Source organism: Streptopelia decaocto (assembly GCF_964273445.1).
Source record: "Streptopelia decaocto genome assembly, chromosome: 4".
Taxonomy (NCBI): domain Eukaryota; kingdom Metazoa; phylum Chordata; class Aves; order Columbiformes; family Columbidae; genus Streptopelia; species Streptopelia decaocto.
Genome location: NC_138658.1, coordinates 50,974,826 through 50,990,443, shown reverse-complemented (window position 1 = coordinate 50,990,443; position 15,618 = coordinate 50,974,826). Strand labels below are relative to the sequence as shown.

Here is a 15,618-nt window from a genome sequence, read left to right as displayed (position 1 = left end):
ATCCTCATTCCCATCACTGTTGACAGACTAACAGATTTTTTAAATACTATTTTCCAAAATGCTTGAATGCCTGCCATTGTGCACAGACAAAAGGGTATGCTGCTGGCCTGAAAGTCAGGCATAATTATTTGATGTGGTCCTGCAGTGTGATCATATGCCCAAAAATTCCATCTGGACTGTAAAAGTCTGACATACATGAAACCATTCTTTATGTGTATCACAAGACTTGTTCTGACTTCTACAGAAAACAACAGACAAAGCATTAGGGGTGGATAGCTGTTAAGAGGAGGTGATAGAAGACCACACAAGCATGAGTTGAGGATACTGATATAAGGAATGGGAGGAATGGGATATCTATCATGGAATGCATTTATCACTATAAAATAATTTCTTTTCCTTTATGGAACTGTAAGAATAAAGTATTTTGTTTTCCCAAATAAATAACTGCAATGATAAGCAACTACGGTACAATTAAAAAAATTAATTTGGTATAATGCTCACCAGTCATGAAGGACTGTTTAAAAACAATGTTTCAAGTGGTTTAGAACACTTCCTATCTGCAAGGAAAAGAATGACACACCTCGAGCTGGATATTCTCTATTAATGCTGTGTAACTGTACTGCTTTACTTTTCTCCTTCCTCCCCTGCCAACTTTACTGATTCTTCAACATCAGAGTTTGCAATGATGTGCAGTCAAGAAAACAGATTTAAGGAAAGTGAATAGGAAAGTTCTAAGGTGCATACACACTTTTTCATGTGTATATGCCCTATTTAATTTTTAAAAAATTTACAGAAGGAAAAGAATAATTGCCTACAAATTTACCACTGGAAACAAAATAATTTCTTGCAAAATACAAAAGGCTAATTTTCTGATCAGTTCATTACCAAAGTCAAATCAAAAAAGTTCATAACGTTGTAGACATATACTGGAGCTCTCTATTTATATTTTAAGCACCAGTGAAAGATATAACAACCACAGGATTTAACTCTTCCATTTCAGGAAAAAATAAGAAGAGTTTTTCCTATATATCAAGCAATTTGTGTTAGCCTGTCAGGACTAACAACACATTTCTTACATTGTAAGTGATCATACCAATATTAGACTGTAACAGAATTCAGTTATTATTTATGTGAAATGAACATGGAGTATTCTCAATAAATAGAACAGACTCTGTTATATTACACACACTTTAAAGATGCCCACAGAATCTGTTCACTTAATTCCAGTCATCAGATATATTTGTTTCTAGGCTATCAATACACATAAAATAAAAGCTGCTAGCAGAGATAGAAGAATACTAAATTATATTCATGCTTATTCAAAAGATGCTGAAGGGAATTTTGTCAGTTTTAGATTTGAGTAGTAACACCAAGCCTTATTCTTCACCCTACAGTAATTACATTGACTTAAGAGGAGACAGTCATGATTTTTGCTACATAAGTAGGATCGGAACACATCCCATTTCCCCAGAGGACTTCATGCATTTTCATGAGCGTTATGTTGATACATGCCTCAGAGGAGGAGATTGAGTAGAGCCAACATAAGTACACCTGCTTTTTTATCTGCTTTCTCACCAAAGAATGAAAATCTAGGGCAGGGGATATGAAGGATACAAACTGAATGCTAAACATAAGTAATGGCATCAGATTTCCTAATTGCCAGACTTACTTGACCTTAATCCATTTCAGACTGTTCTTATTTTAAAGATGCATCCCAAGACCTACTTGTCAATCATAACATTCAATAGCTTTGAGTTTTTTTACTTCCCTAACTTAAGCTAAATGAAAATAACAGGCCTACAACTTGTTGCAAATCCATTACAGACTGAATTGAGAAAACAGATTTAAAATGTCTTGATTTTGACAGTGCTGAAGGTGCTATTGAGACATGTTCAGTTTCCTCCTGTGCTTGCTAACTATTTGATTGTATGATGTGTATTGGAGGTTTTAAATAGGAAAATAAATTTATATCTATACACCTCACACATTACCCCACTTGTTACAGATGTGCTTCTGAATTACTTAAGGAAACTCAACTAGAAAATATTCTCGTTTAAAAAAAAAAAAAAAAAAAAAAAAGAAAAGAAAAGAAAAGAAAAGAAAAGAAAAGAAAAGAAAAGAAAAGAAAAGAAAAGAAAAGAAAAGAAAAGAAAAGAAAAGAAAAGAAAAGAAAAGAAAAGAAAAGAAAAGAAAAGAAAAGAAAAGAAAAGAAAAGAAAAGAAAAGAAAAGAAAAGAAAAGAAAAGAAAAGAAAAGAAAAGAAAAGAAAAGAAAAGAAAAGAAAAAGGTAAAAATCCTAGAAACACTCAGCATTGAAAGCAGGACAGGTGCTTTAACCTAGCATTACTGTCTTTCTCATGTTGTAGTTGAAGCAATTTAATGTTATGTCAGCTTTCCTAAAGGTAACAAAGGGAAGGCTTTTAAAAAAATTATTTGTAATAAATTATTACCTTTTAATTCTGTAACAGAGTTAGTTAACAGATTAAGCCATTATGAAATCAAATATATCTGGAACACGTTTCCACAAAACATACTTGGGGTTCTGCATTGATATGTACTTCATATTTAGAAGAAATGAACATATTTTTCCTTAGTTGAACAGTAATGTTTTGTAGGCTGTTCAGAAAGATTTGTAGCTATTTATAAATCAACTTTCACCTGACAATAAAAATCAGATTTTTGCACATCAGTGCATGACATAAAGGGATGTCTTCCATTCCACTGACAGTGATCTAAAGTTCTAACATAATTATCTTTTTGTACTTGTAAAATGACTGCTGAAAACCATCCACATACTACATCATTAAGTCACTAGGTAGACTAGTTTGTTAGACAGATGTGCCAAGACGTATACTTTATGTCCACAATTACATTAACATTTGAGAATGCAGTCTCAGTTTTAGTCTTCTTAATTAAAAATGTGTCAATTTACTCCATAAGCACTCACCTACAAAGGTAAGCAGGATCACCAATAAAAGGATAAGGGCACAGATGCATGGAATCAGTATTAGGAGCAGAAGTCGAAGGAACTTGGCAGAAGCCAGTTTCTGAGAGCAACCATCCCCCATATTATCCTCATCTGTTCCTAAGACCTAAAAAAAAAAAAAAGAGCACACTTTTATAATTCTCCTGTCAATTAGTAACTCCTGTATTTTCAGCAGTGGTCCTCCTCATTACACAGAACAACCATATGCTTTAAATACATGCTATAAATGGCTTTTAGATTCTTAATGAAAAGTTTCATGTGAACTTTCTTTTTGGTGGACAGCTTAGTGTAATCCATATAATTTAGTTTATTTCACCCAGTATCCACAGACTTACAGATTCATTGAAATTTCTAAACATTTCTGATGAACTAGAAGTTGAATAGGCGTTTCATACAAAAAAAATGTAAAATACATAATAAATGTAAGCAATAAGGCTAAACACAGCTTTTTTTCTACTTTAAAATAATCCATTACTAATTATTCAAGAGCTCCATGTTCTTAAGTTTCTTTTATTAAGGAATCAAGCAACTATTATAATCTTTGTTTTAAGTTACAACAGAATTGATAAGGACTGTTCACTTACGCACAATAATGCTGTCTCAATTTTTAAGTACTTAACAAAATTATAACTTATCACAGTATTCTGTAGAGTTTGCAACTAAGATTATCTTTTCTATAAATGGAATACAAAAGAATAGATAAAAACTATTTTCTGAATTCAATTGAGCTGCACAAAGTACAAAAATTCAAACGTTTGCAGAAGCCTAAACATGTATTCAATGTATATCTTTTTAAACGTAACTCCATTAAGACTATGATCTCATATACTGAAAAAATGTCACACTTTAAAAAAAAAAAAAAAAATTCCAAATGAATATTTAATAGCAGGATTGAAACTGTTGTTATGAAGCAAATACATCTTTGTTCAAAATTGACCCAAAATAATTACAATTTTCCCTATAAGGTGAAACTGGATGATAGGATTATTAATTCCAGACAATGTCTTCCCAAATGATTGCTAGTAGTTTATCCGTTTTTTCAGGAAGATCAATCACATTGAATTTGGTTGTGACAGGACACAAGAGTGTAAATGCATCAATTACCCTGACAGCCTCTCCCCAAAGAACCTTGAGAGACTGAGCTCTACAACATATATATATTATTAGTCTTGTAAATGTCAGTCTGTGTGGGTTATCTCTTTGGCTGACGCTGCTGTAAGTGCCTTTCTGTGAAGAACAGGTTAGCAGACTGACTGGCACAAACAGAAGTTGTACTATTTATTAAGGAACTGCTGCACAGAGATTAGATTTATATCCCTCCAGCACCATTGCCTGTTTTGCTGTCTTGACTGAGAAAACTGTAGGCATCAGGAGGATTTACAGCATAATTTTCCATCATTCTGCAAAGTCTCTTGTTCCAGAATGGCACAAAGACTATTTTATAAGGAAATTTCCTTGCTGATAATATTAGAATTATAATCTATTTCTGATACTCCTCATTACTAGACACTGCAGACACTGTACAGACAACAGAATGTAAGAAAACTGCATTTGTGCAGTTGAATGTACCTTTTCTGATACTGCCAAGTGTCACGTTACCTGACCTCGAGACCCACCCAGTGCAGTGTCCCACATGAATTATTTTGCTGCTTCCACTCTTCAAAGTAAAGACCGGGTAACACTGAAAAGGGATATGGTACTGTCACGGAGGAGTGATCTAGGGTGGGAGGTGCTAGTATCTGAAACAGCCAACTCAGGGTGAGAATAATAAGAGTGGTAGCACTGTCTATTGAAAAAGTATAGCCTGGGTGAGTTGACAAGGTCTGTAATCTGATTAATACCATTTCCCAAAACAAGAGAAATACAAACAATGTTGGAGAGAGTCAATTGGTTGTCAGAAGTGTTTTTCTTAATTAACAGCTTATTCAGATGTTGCAAAGGCTTCAGTTTAAGATTTCAGGATATCTTAGCTAAAGTACTGCCCTTACCAGCAAGTAATACTTCGAATATAAAGATAAGGATTTTCATGGCTTTAGGAACCTAAGTCTAAGTGACAGACAACCTCTGCTTGACTATGTAACTTTCTGAAGTCCACACCTGCCTGTATTTTCAGATTAAAGTCTTCAAGGTCTGCCTGAAGTTTTGCTTCTGGTCATGTTGGAATACAGCAGCTTAGCAGCTACTCAGGGCAGGCTTCCCTGAATTCCATAACCTTGGTTTGCAAAGCCTCTATTAGGCCCCCTTGGGAGGTCCAAGAGCAGGTAAGAGAGGAAGAGCACAGCTCTGTTATGAGTACAGGTCTCCCAAAACAAGACAGCCATAAGTACTTTTGAAAGCACAGACGAAAAAGAAAGGCATAAAACCACCCTTTCTAACAGTGCAGTGGTTACAGTGCTCCCACAAGGCATTGGACTGTTGAGTTCAAGTCCCTCTTCAGCCTGAAGCAGTTAGAAATTAGATCTACAAATCAGCAGAGTATCGCAACCACCTGAACTTTGACTTCTCCTGAATCAGACCACACTGTTCCTTGAAGTAATGATATTCTGTAAAAAAGAACACAGTTCTGCTGGGCCAGGTAATAGGGAGCAGGACCATTACTACACAGCCCAGTGATTAAGGCACTTGGGAGCTGACTCTTCGTTTCTTCAAGACAAACAAATATAAGATCCAGCTCATTTTCCTAAAGGAATGGTTCCCAATCAAGATACACTTCTTGCAAATCCGAGGCAACGGTATCTGCATAAACTTCAGACATGCTCTGTCCTCTCAGTTCTCATAAATAATTGAATAGAGGCATAAATAATGGACTAAAGGCATAAATAATGGAACCTTCAGAGAAAATGGGCCTGTAGAAGGAAACAGGAGTGCTACATGCCTGTTCACTTGGCTCACTTCAGGCTTCCAGGTAAGTGGCAAAGACAAGAAACCAGTCTCCCTCAGCTGTCTCTGTAGTCAATAGTTTCTCTGAATCATTCTGTAAGTTTGTAAGGCTGAGGTACCTTATAGTTACATATTTATTTCTCTATCCAGGGGAAGTGCGAGAAGACTTAGAAGCAGAATCCTTGAGGGCAGACTGAAAGAAACCAACCCTAAATTCTGGAGATTTTGGCATAAAATAGATTTAACACAGCACTGGACCAAAACATACTCCCGATACTTGAAGAACACACAAGTGCAAGTTCCCTTCCTATCACTGTTGTTAGAAGATTTGATTAAGAAAGATTTTTTTAATTAAATACTGTGTGCACTGTAGTTAGGAAATGTCAGTGTTTGGTTGTGAAAGGCAACAAGTCATTTGTTTTTAATACAATCAGATTTGGTATTAAACAAGAATATAGTCAGAATACAGGATGCTTTAACACATCAGAGAATTTCTTCTGATAGTTAAAAAATTCTGGCCCTAATGAAAAGCCATTAACAACTGTTTACCTGAGTTCCATTCTTTCAGTAATGACTGCAATAAAGGAAATGCACTATGAAGTAATTCTGAGCTAATTTCAGTGCAGATCTTTTAAAAATGCTAGGCTTATCTAGGACTGCTGGATCAGACTGCTCACAGTTGATTTCTGAAACCAGAGAGGCAGAAAAAAAAAGATGGAAAAAAATACAGTCTCATCTGATGACAGAAAGACTAAAATTTCACTGGACTGAAATTCACATCTTCTGAAAGATGTGAGGAGAATTTGATCTCATGGGTGTCATTTTGATAACATGCCTGTCATATTAAAGCACAGGAATTACAGATTACGCTGAGATTTATGGGTGAAAAGCCTGTAGTTTTTCTTCTAGACACAAAAAGTATCTAAGTTACTAGTCCATAAAACAACCCGAATCATGGTATGGTATATATGAGCCAGCACTGTGCCCTTGTGGCCCAGAAGGCCAATGGCATCCTGGGGTGCATGATTAGTAGGTCGAGAGAGGTTCTCCTTCCCCTCTACTCTGCCCTGGTGAGACCACATCTGGAATATTGTGTCCAGTTCTGGGCCCTTCAGTTCCAGAAGGACAGGGAACTGCTGGAGAGTCCAGCGCAGAGCCAGAGATGATTAAGGGAGTGGAGCATCTCCCTTATGAGGAAAGGCTGAGGGATCTGGGTCTCTTTAGCTTGGAGGAGACTGAGGGGTGACCTCATTAATGTTTATAAATATGTAAAAGGTGAGTATCACGAGGATAGAGCCAGGCTCTTCTTGGTGACAAACAATGATAAGACAAGGGGCAATAGGTACAAACTGGAACACAGGCAGTTCCAATTAAATATGAGAAGAAACATCTTCTCAGTGAGGGTAACACAGCACTGGAACAGGCTGCCCAGGTAGGTTGTGAAGTCTCCTCTGGAGACATTCAAAACCCACCTGGACACATTCCTGTGTCATCTAGGCACTCCTGCTCCAGCAGGGGGATTGGACTAGGTAATCTTTCAAGGTCCCTTCCAATCCCTAACATTTTGTGATTCGGTGATAAGCACTTGGCAAAACTACATCCTGCTGTTATAACCACAAACTTAACAGATGTTCTCCCAATAAAGAAATATCATTAGGGTTAACAGCCTACTGTCAGTATTTCCTGTGCATTATGGGTCTCTACAAAGAAACGTAAAAGACACCTGCTGGATCAGAAGCATCAAAACATCTTGAGCAAGCCATATACCAAGGTACAATGTAGTATTTATGCTGGAAAGAAGTGGAAAGAAAGGATGCAGAAAGGATGTCCTTAGGGGGCAGTAAACAGGTGGCCTTGTAGAAAGAAGTCCTCATAATGCCACTGAGGAATCTGTAATAGTTCATGCATGGCAAATTCATTAGATTATGAAAATTATCTATAGTTCTTTCCATATGCTTGATATTGTTCTTCTAATGAAACAGTGTCCTGCTGTCAGCTCCTGTGATTTTATCAGCTCTTTTGGTGGTGGTCTGAAAGCTCTAGGTATTGGATTAACATGACCATACCTGCCTTTACAGCTTTCCTTCCCCTGTAAAGGAAGACAGTTCCCAGTTCTCATGGCTACAAAGCAAAAACCGAATATGTGAACTGTCAATGTTTAAACACACAACCACATATATAAATTTATTTTAACATAGTCATTATTACACCCTCTTTTGGCCAACTCATAATATTCAAATGCCTGGGAGTGAGTAACAGAAGCTGCAAATATCATACATTTTTATCAGTTCTGTGCTGTTCACATGAAAATTTGGGAGTCAGCAACGCATTTCTATTTGGCTACCTTATCATCCAAAATCTATAACACCGTGCCTTAACAGTCACTGTAACAACAGAAATCAAAGATAAATCCTCTAAAGCTACAGGCAAAGTCACATGCTAAAAATAGGAACAGGCAAAAAGTCACTGGAAACAAGGTTTTGCATAATCTTCCATTTTCAGTGTTACAGAAATCAGAGAGCCAAACAACATGAAGAATTAATGTTAAGGCAGCAAAAGAAAGTGGACACTAAGCTGTATTTGTATCTGCAAATACAAGTAATACTCAAATTCCAGTGTACATGAATTTAAGAACAAAAGTGCAATAGTTACTCTGAAAAGGAAATAATGCAATCTAGGAAAACAAACAAACAAACAAACCAACCAAACAAAAAAACCCCACACCACTTTGCATACAGCAAGGTAGCAAACATGAGAAGCACATTATCATCACATGAATTGTTATTTGCACAATGAAATCCCCTAGTTTTCCTGGTAGTTCAGGTTCACTGTAATCCTATAATTTTTTCCCAGCAAATTCCATATCCTCAGACATATTACAAATTGCTGACATAATTCATTCAAAGTTCATGTTGATGACCAGACCTCCTTGCCCATCCACAAAATAGACTATTCTGTTTTACCTCTATTTAGACTGCTGAAATATAAACATATTGAGTCATCATACCAATCTGAAATACACAGTAGCCCAGTAAGGGAGATGTCATATAAAGCTGGTCACATCTTTCCAAAATAAATATTTGGTTGGTGCTAGATTCCATGTCCAGACAGATTCTTTCGGCTGAAGCAGAAACCAGAAACACATGTAACCTTCCTGAATTACATATTCAGTTGAAGTAGAGTGTAACTGTGTCAGTAATGTTTCTTCTGTGTACAGAAGACACAATGGGTGAAGTAAGGTGATTTTTTGCATTTCAGACTACCACAGAGACCCATTGGCCACTTCTTCTGTTCAGGTTACCTTTCAAGCTGTTACTAATCCAGCATGAGACACCATGTAGTAAAAATGCAAACCAGGCATCACCAGAATTCACCAATTCAGACCAATTAATGTTGATGTGGTATTCTTTCTTTCCTTCATTTCTGTCACACAAATTTGGGATTCTTAACTCCTTACAAACAATTTCAGCACTTTTGTGAGCCACTGACACAACTTTGGAACTGAAAAATTGTGGAGATATGCATAAGAAGCCCAGAAGCGACAAGATGACATTCAAGTACGTCTCACCCAGCTCTGTGACAACGCAGTACTGATGCTGCGCCAGCTTCAGTCGGAGGCAGAGCCATCGGTAAGTCTGCTGAGACACAATTCAAACACAACTATGGTGTTCCAGTTATGTGTGTGTTTGAGACCCTGCACTGCCACCTGCCAAGCTCAATCTCCTTTGGAGCATGCCTACAGTGCTGTCCAAACAGCACGAATGCAGACCCCTCACACATAGCCCACCCTCGCTTAGAACTTTCTAGCTGAAGTACAACCAGCTATCAGAGTCACCAACACACTGAGATCCAAATTTGTTCTTATCCGGGATGACAGACAACTGTTGTGCTGCCAGTGATATTACCAGTGTCCAAGTTAACATCTTGCAGTGTATGCTCAGTTTAAGAGAGAAACTCCTGGTGCAACTTCTCTTTCATAATCCATTCTTCCCTTTCTGTAGGCTTTGAGGGAGGTGGAAGTAAGTCACTCAGACATAAGCACTACAGCCAGGAGATCTGGAGTTCTGAGGAGTTTATTCTCATTTCATCTAGTTCTTTTGGGAAAGGCTCCAGTGTTTTATCTTGGCAGTGGAGTGGATTATAAAGGCACTTTGAAAAGCACCTGATACTGAAATAGATTTAAATAAACAATGTAATGATTTGTCTTCCTGAGAATAGTTTGTTTAGAAATCAGAAAATTATTCGCATGCAAACTATTGACCTTTGTTCTCCATTACAAGTGATCTATGCCTAACATTTCACGAAAAGGGCCGAAGTGGAAAAGTAAGGACTTTATTGGATTCTCTGTATCTGGTATGATAGCAACAACTGCTCTCCATCTCATTTAAAATGAGAATTAACACACCATTTAGCCGACATATAGGGTCAGTACTGATCACTCTTCAAAACTGGAATTAGAAGAGAGGGGAAAAAAGGATATTTAACACTACTAGAGAACAGCAGTATCACTACTTCAATAGCAATGTGTTTGAATCTCTTCCTTTTTCAAAGAAAGTCCTACTGCATAATTATTCCACTTTGGTGTGTTAATTGTATCCATACTTATATATTGTACATGTTTACAATTATTTATCATTTCACTGATGTAAACTTGCAACTATAGTGGATGCTTCCCATATTTACAATGGAGCTGCTTTGAATTTTCAAGAACATTCAGATTAAGAAATAGTTCAGCTGATGGCAAATTTACTACAATTCTAAGCACTCTTTTCTTTATTACTAACAGCTGGTGAGAATGATGTCTGATGTTGCCATGTTTCATAAGCTGAGCAAGATTTAGTAAGCATATGGAACCTAGCAAAGATTTTTCAAACACTGAAGTCTATGGAAGACATTCTTTTTAAGAACAAGACTATGGTTAGCATTATATCTGATATTTCCCAATACCAGAACATGAACATCCATTCAGCCTACCTCAGCAGGCAATGGGGAAGTGTTTTGGGGAAATTAATCTTTAATTAATGCAGAATTTATGCTTTGGGGATTATTTGTTTTCTTTAAGTTCCTGGGGCTTGCAAAAATTGCTCATGGAATTTTCAACAGCACCACGCTGTTTTCCAAACACACCCAGAGACCACTCTGATGCTTTCCGGGCTACCCAGATGTTCAGTTCATTGAGGTTTGCTAAGCAAGTAAATCAGCAACGGCAAGTCTCTGGCTGATACATTGTTGAGAATAACAATTCAATAGGTAGGGGATTAACACAGTACTTGCATCAGCTTCCTGCCTTTCCGAGAATTCAATGAGCAGATGCCCACACAAAAGCCACTAGCACCAGAAAGCAAAATTGGAAATAAATAAATCTTATTGGCCTAATTTGTGAGAACAAAAAGATTTCGAAATGAACATTTTGAGGGGGCGGAGGGATATAGCTGGAGTAAAATGTCCTCTTAAAGGCAGTTATCAACCCTGGAAAACTAGAAGGGACAAAAGAAATCCTGCCTGCCCTGTTGCTCCCATTCAGTGTATCAATCACTGCCTGTGCAGAAATCTCACCAGATGCCCCATCCCACACAAGGCAACTAGATCTCATAACCAGACATACCTTTTGTTTTTCCTTTTAATGCCTGATCATTGGGATTAGCCTTACAAACTTGAAAGTAACCAGCACACCATATATGTGCTACGCACATTACTGATTATGCAATTACTTAACCTACTTAAAATCAGAAGCTTTCAATGACATTAACTGGATGATAAACTGGAATGCAAGCTAAACAAATGGTGGGAATTTTCTTAGAGGCATTTGTATCCTTATGTTTCAAGCATTTCTTATTCTTTTTTCTCTAAAATGTGTAGATTTTCCTTACACTACAAACATCCACCCAGAAGAAATTAAAGTGTTGGATTTGAATGTGTAATGTTAACTTTACACAACTGACATTTTTTTTACCTGTGAATAAAAAGATACTAACCCTTAGACAAAGAATAAGAGCAGCAGCAATATAAATCAAAGTAAAGGACATGGTTTAGTGTCAAAATAAAGCTTCATCTGTTCAGCATAGCCAGGTATTTATTTGTCCTCTTCCCAAAGATGAAAATGGACTTACACAATGTCTCACAGTCGATAATCTACTACGTATGACATTTACAGGTGACTCATTATTTTTCAAAAGGATACCACCTTGTCCAGAAACATGTCATCTTTGAACATATTGCTTCAGTAGGAGAAAATAAAGAAAGAGGATATTTTTGGAAACTACCAGGACATCTTCACAGAAATAACTGAAGAGGTGACTAGAGATTAAACCTATTAATTATTGTCAAAGTTATGAAACAACAAGCTGATACAGAAAACTCAAGATTAAGTGGGTTAACAAGGCACTAACATTGGTTTACATGTTTGACTATGACTTGGATACAGTATCAAAGGTTTATGGATCACACAAGGAATTGTAGGATAAAATCATCTATCTAAATCACTGAAACAATAATAATCTGGTGAATTATTTTGTCAAAGAAGAAAAAACGTACTATGGCTAATACTATTCAATTTAATTGTCATCCCTAGGATGGATGCCAGCTTTCCTCCCATGCACATTTTCTTTAGAAATCCTCAATATTCACATAATAATTCTATCTATGATGAAGAAAAAGCAAATGGAAACCATCTGGGTTCTTAGCCCTTCCAGACCACTATCAACACTATTCCATATACTCTGACTTTATAAGGGAAAAGGAGAACTGTTATTAACTTCTAAACACATTCAATTGTTATTTCAGGCTTCCTTTCCAGCCTTGTTTACATGCACTACAAATAATTTAAACTTACACCTTTAAAATGACTGAGCAGGGGCAAACTGAAGCTTAAATAAAGGCATTTACTAATTAATTCTTCTGCTACTTGTTGCTACAAATCAAATAGCAAGAGGGGAAAGAGGGAAAGAGGGAAGGAAAGAGGGAAGGAAGGAAAGAAAGAGGGAAGGAAAGAAAGAGGGAAGGAAAGAAAGAGGGAAGGAAGGAAGGAAGGAAGGAAGGAAGGAAGGAAGGAAGGAAGGAAGGAAGGAAGGAAGGAAGGAAGGAAGGAAGGAAGGAAGGAAGGAAGGAAGGAAGGAAGGAAGGAAGGAAGGAAGGAAGGAAGGAAGGAAGGAAGGAAGGAAGGAAGGAAGGAAGGAAGGAAGGAAGGAAGGAAGGAACTACTTAAGCTACTTTACAGTTCCTGATATTATTATATTATTTCAGATGTATTATCCATTTGAACAATATTTGTACATGCACAGAACTAGCATCTTTCAAACAATAAGCTGTCTCTCAGCAGTGTCTGTCCCTCAACACTGTGTGACAGCAAAAACACACAGGCTGTTAAGGCAAGGTTGGCTCAGCCGTCTGAGTTTCTTCCTGAAGACATGAAAATGCAGGAGGTTGGGGAAAGCATTAAAACTGTAGCATGTTCTGCTTCTACGACATCCAGGTGCTACTGGTTGTGGGACAGCTTTAATATAGGCAAAATAATACACCCAGCAACACATTTGACATCGAAAGCAGGAGCAATGGAAGAAACCTGTGTCACACCACTGGCCCATGGAAGTCCAGAGCAGACATAACTGTATATTACAGATATATGCTGTATTGTTACATGAATGCAGAGCTGCAGGTCTGAGAGACCTGGGATAGAATGCTCCTCAGTGCTGTCAGTGGTTTTATTTCCAAGAGAAGGCCCTGACTGCTTTCTGAAATCTAATGAGATGAACAATACAAAGAGCACATAAGTGATTTCTTACTGCTTCATTCAGAGGCAGCAAGGGGAAAAAATTAGAGTCTCTTTTCCTAGGAAATGCTTCCTGAGTCTGAAACTTCCAGTGCTATTGGAGTGACAGTATAGGCTATTTTGAAACTAGCAGCTCTTTGAGGTGACAAGCAATGGCAATTGCTCTGGGCAATTACTATTAATGTTAAATCACTGTTAAATCTCTCTGGTATCAAACCAATCAGACATGGAAAAATCTATTAGCTATTTGATTCTAATAGCACATTACTTTTTATAACACAAAGTTCTGTATATGGCAGAACAAAGTGTTAACAGGTTTGAGGAAGAGAAGAGGGCAAAGATGGACTTTGACAATCACTGACCCAAATCACTGTCCCAAAGCATGAGCATCATCCACTGAGCTTTGAACTTGAACTCTTTCTGAACTACAACACGTGAATTGGAATAGATGTGGGCCAAAAGAAGGAAACTCATCTCTACCTTCACTTCCTTTTCCCTAAGGACTGGGTGAGGATGACTTAAATGTTTAATATGGAAAATGCTTCTTTTGCAAGAAAAGTAAGCCTTGGGATTCAGGAAGAGCAGTAGCTTACAGGAGCACCTGCAGTGATGCAACCTGACAGTCTTCTTTCCCACAGGTTTATAGGAGCTGTACCTCATGGATTGTTCTATGGGAAGTTTTTAAAACTGCCTCAATTTCTGTTTCCTCTCTGGAAAATTATTAAAGAAATAAATTATTTTATATATATATATATATATATATTTAGCACGTATGCAAAGGCGGGGATCCCACAGAATGCATGCTGTTGTGGGAAACATGCAAGCCAAAGGGCTTGAATCATCAATGCATAAACTTCATTGTTACAAAGGAGCTCTGGCAATATCAGATTTTCAGCCTCTTTTCACCTTTTACATGGCAATGCACTAAAAAACACCTTATGCTGGCAACAACACTAGCAAAAATACAGAATTATAAAGTGTGTGGCACCCAAAGAAGCAGATTCTGCAGGGGTTCCACTCTCATGACAGAGATGGTAAAAAGGAACTGAAGGACAGATGGATTCATTTCATCCTGTCATGATCTGAGGATCAGGGAAGAGAGACAGGGGAGCAGACAACCACAGAGGTAACACTGCCACTTTGGTCAGTTATGAGCAAACATACTTTCCCAAGCTGACACTATGATGAGGTGGCCACCACTTCTAGGCAGTTCTGTCTCTGATTTCATGGACATCTGTACTGGGTGTAGGTGCCAAGCTGCTGGCAGTGGGTGGATTGCAGGAGTGGTCTCCATGAGAAGAGACCACAGGCTGTCCCATGATGGCCACATCCAGTTCCAGCTGGCTCTGTACCACAGGGCACAGCTGAGCCCATCAGCCAAATTGGTGGTACCTCTGTGAAAACATACTTAACAAAGAGCAAAAAACACCACATGAGCAAAGAAGAAGTAGAAGCAGAGCAATAAACAGCAGTGCAGACACCAAGGTCAGAGGAGAAGTAGGTGCTCCACAGCAGAGCAGATATTCCCAAAGGGACTGCAGCCCATGGAGGATCCATACCAGAGCAGAGGAAAAGTGAGAAGAAAGGTGCAGCAGAGAAGAACCACACTCCTCCCCTGTGCCACTCATTGCCTTGCTGAAAGGAGTGTCACCAATACAAATATAATATTTATATTATTTAGTACTAAACTTGTTTCCTTAAGTCAAGTATGTTTTGCCCACAACGGTAACTGGTAAGCAATCACCCAGACTTTATCTTGACCTACAAGCCTTCTCACTCTTCCTATTTTCTCCCCTACCCCGCAGGACAGAGAGGGGATGAACAAGTGGCCATGCGGGTGCTGGGCTGCGAGCCAAGGCCACCACAGCACCACACCCACAGCAGCCGTGCTCCAGTGGGCACTGAGGGCCAGGAGCTGCAACGTGGAGGCACCAGAAGGAGAAGGCATAGCAGCCATCAGACAGCCCTTTCTGGTACCTACCTCT

At 38.1% G+C, this 15,618-nt stretch overlaps 1 protein-coding gene across 2 annotated transcripts in view; it reads right to left on the bottom strand.

Annotated features, from left to right (window-relative positions):
• CORIN (corin, serine peptidase) overlaps positions 1-15,618 on the bottom strand; it is a 142,061-nt gene that overhangs the window by 121,307 nt on the left and 5,136 nt on the right. For both annotated transcript variants that reach the window (XM_082051152.1, XM_082051153.1), the window contains exon 2: positions 2,947-3,091. In XM_082051152.1, coding sequence (XP_081907278.1) covers positions 2,947-3,091 — 145 coding nt within the window. The remainder of the gene's footprint in view (positions 1-2,946; positions 3,092-15,618) is intronic.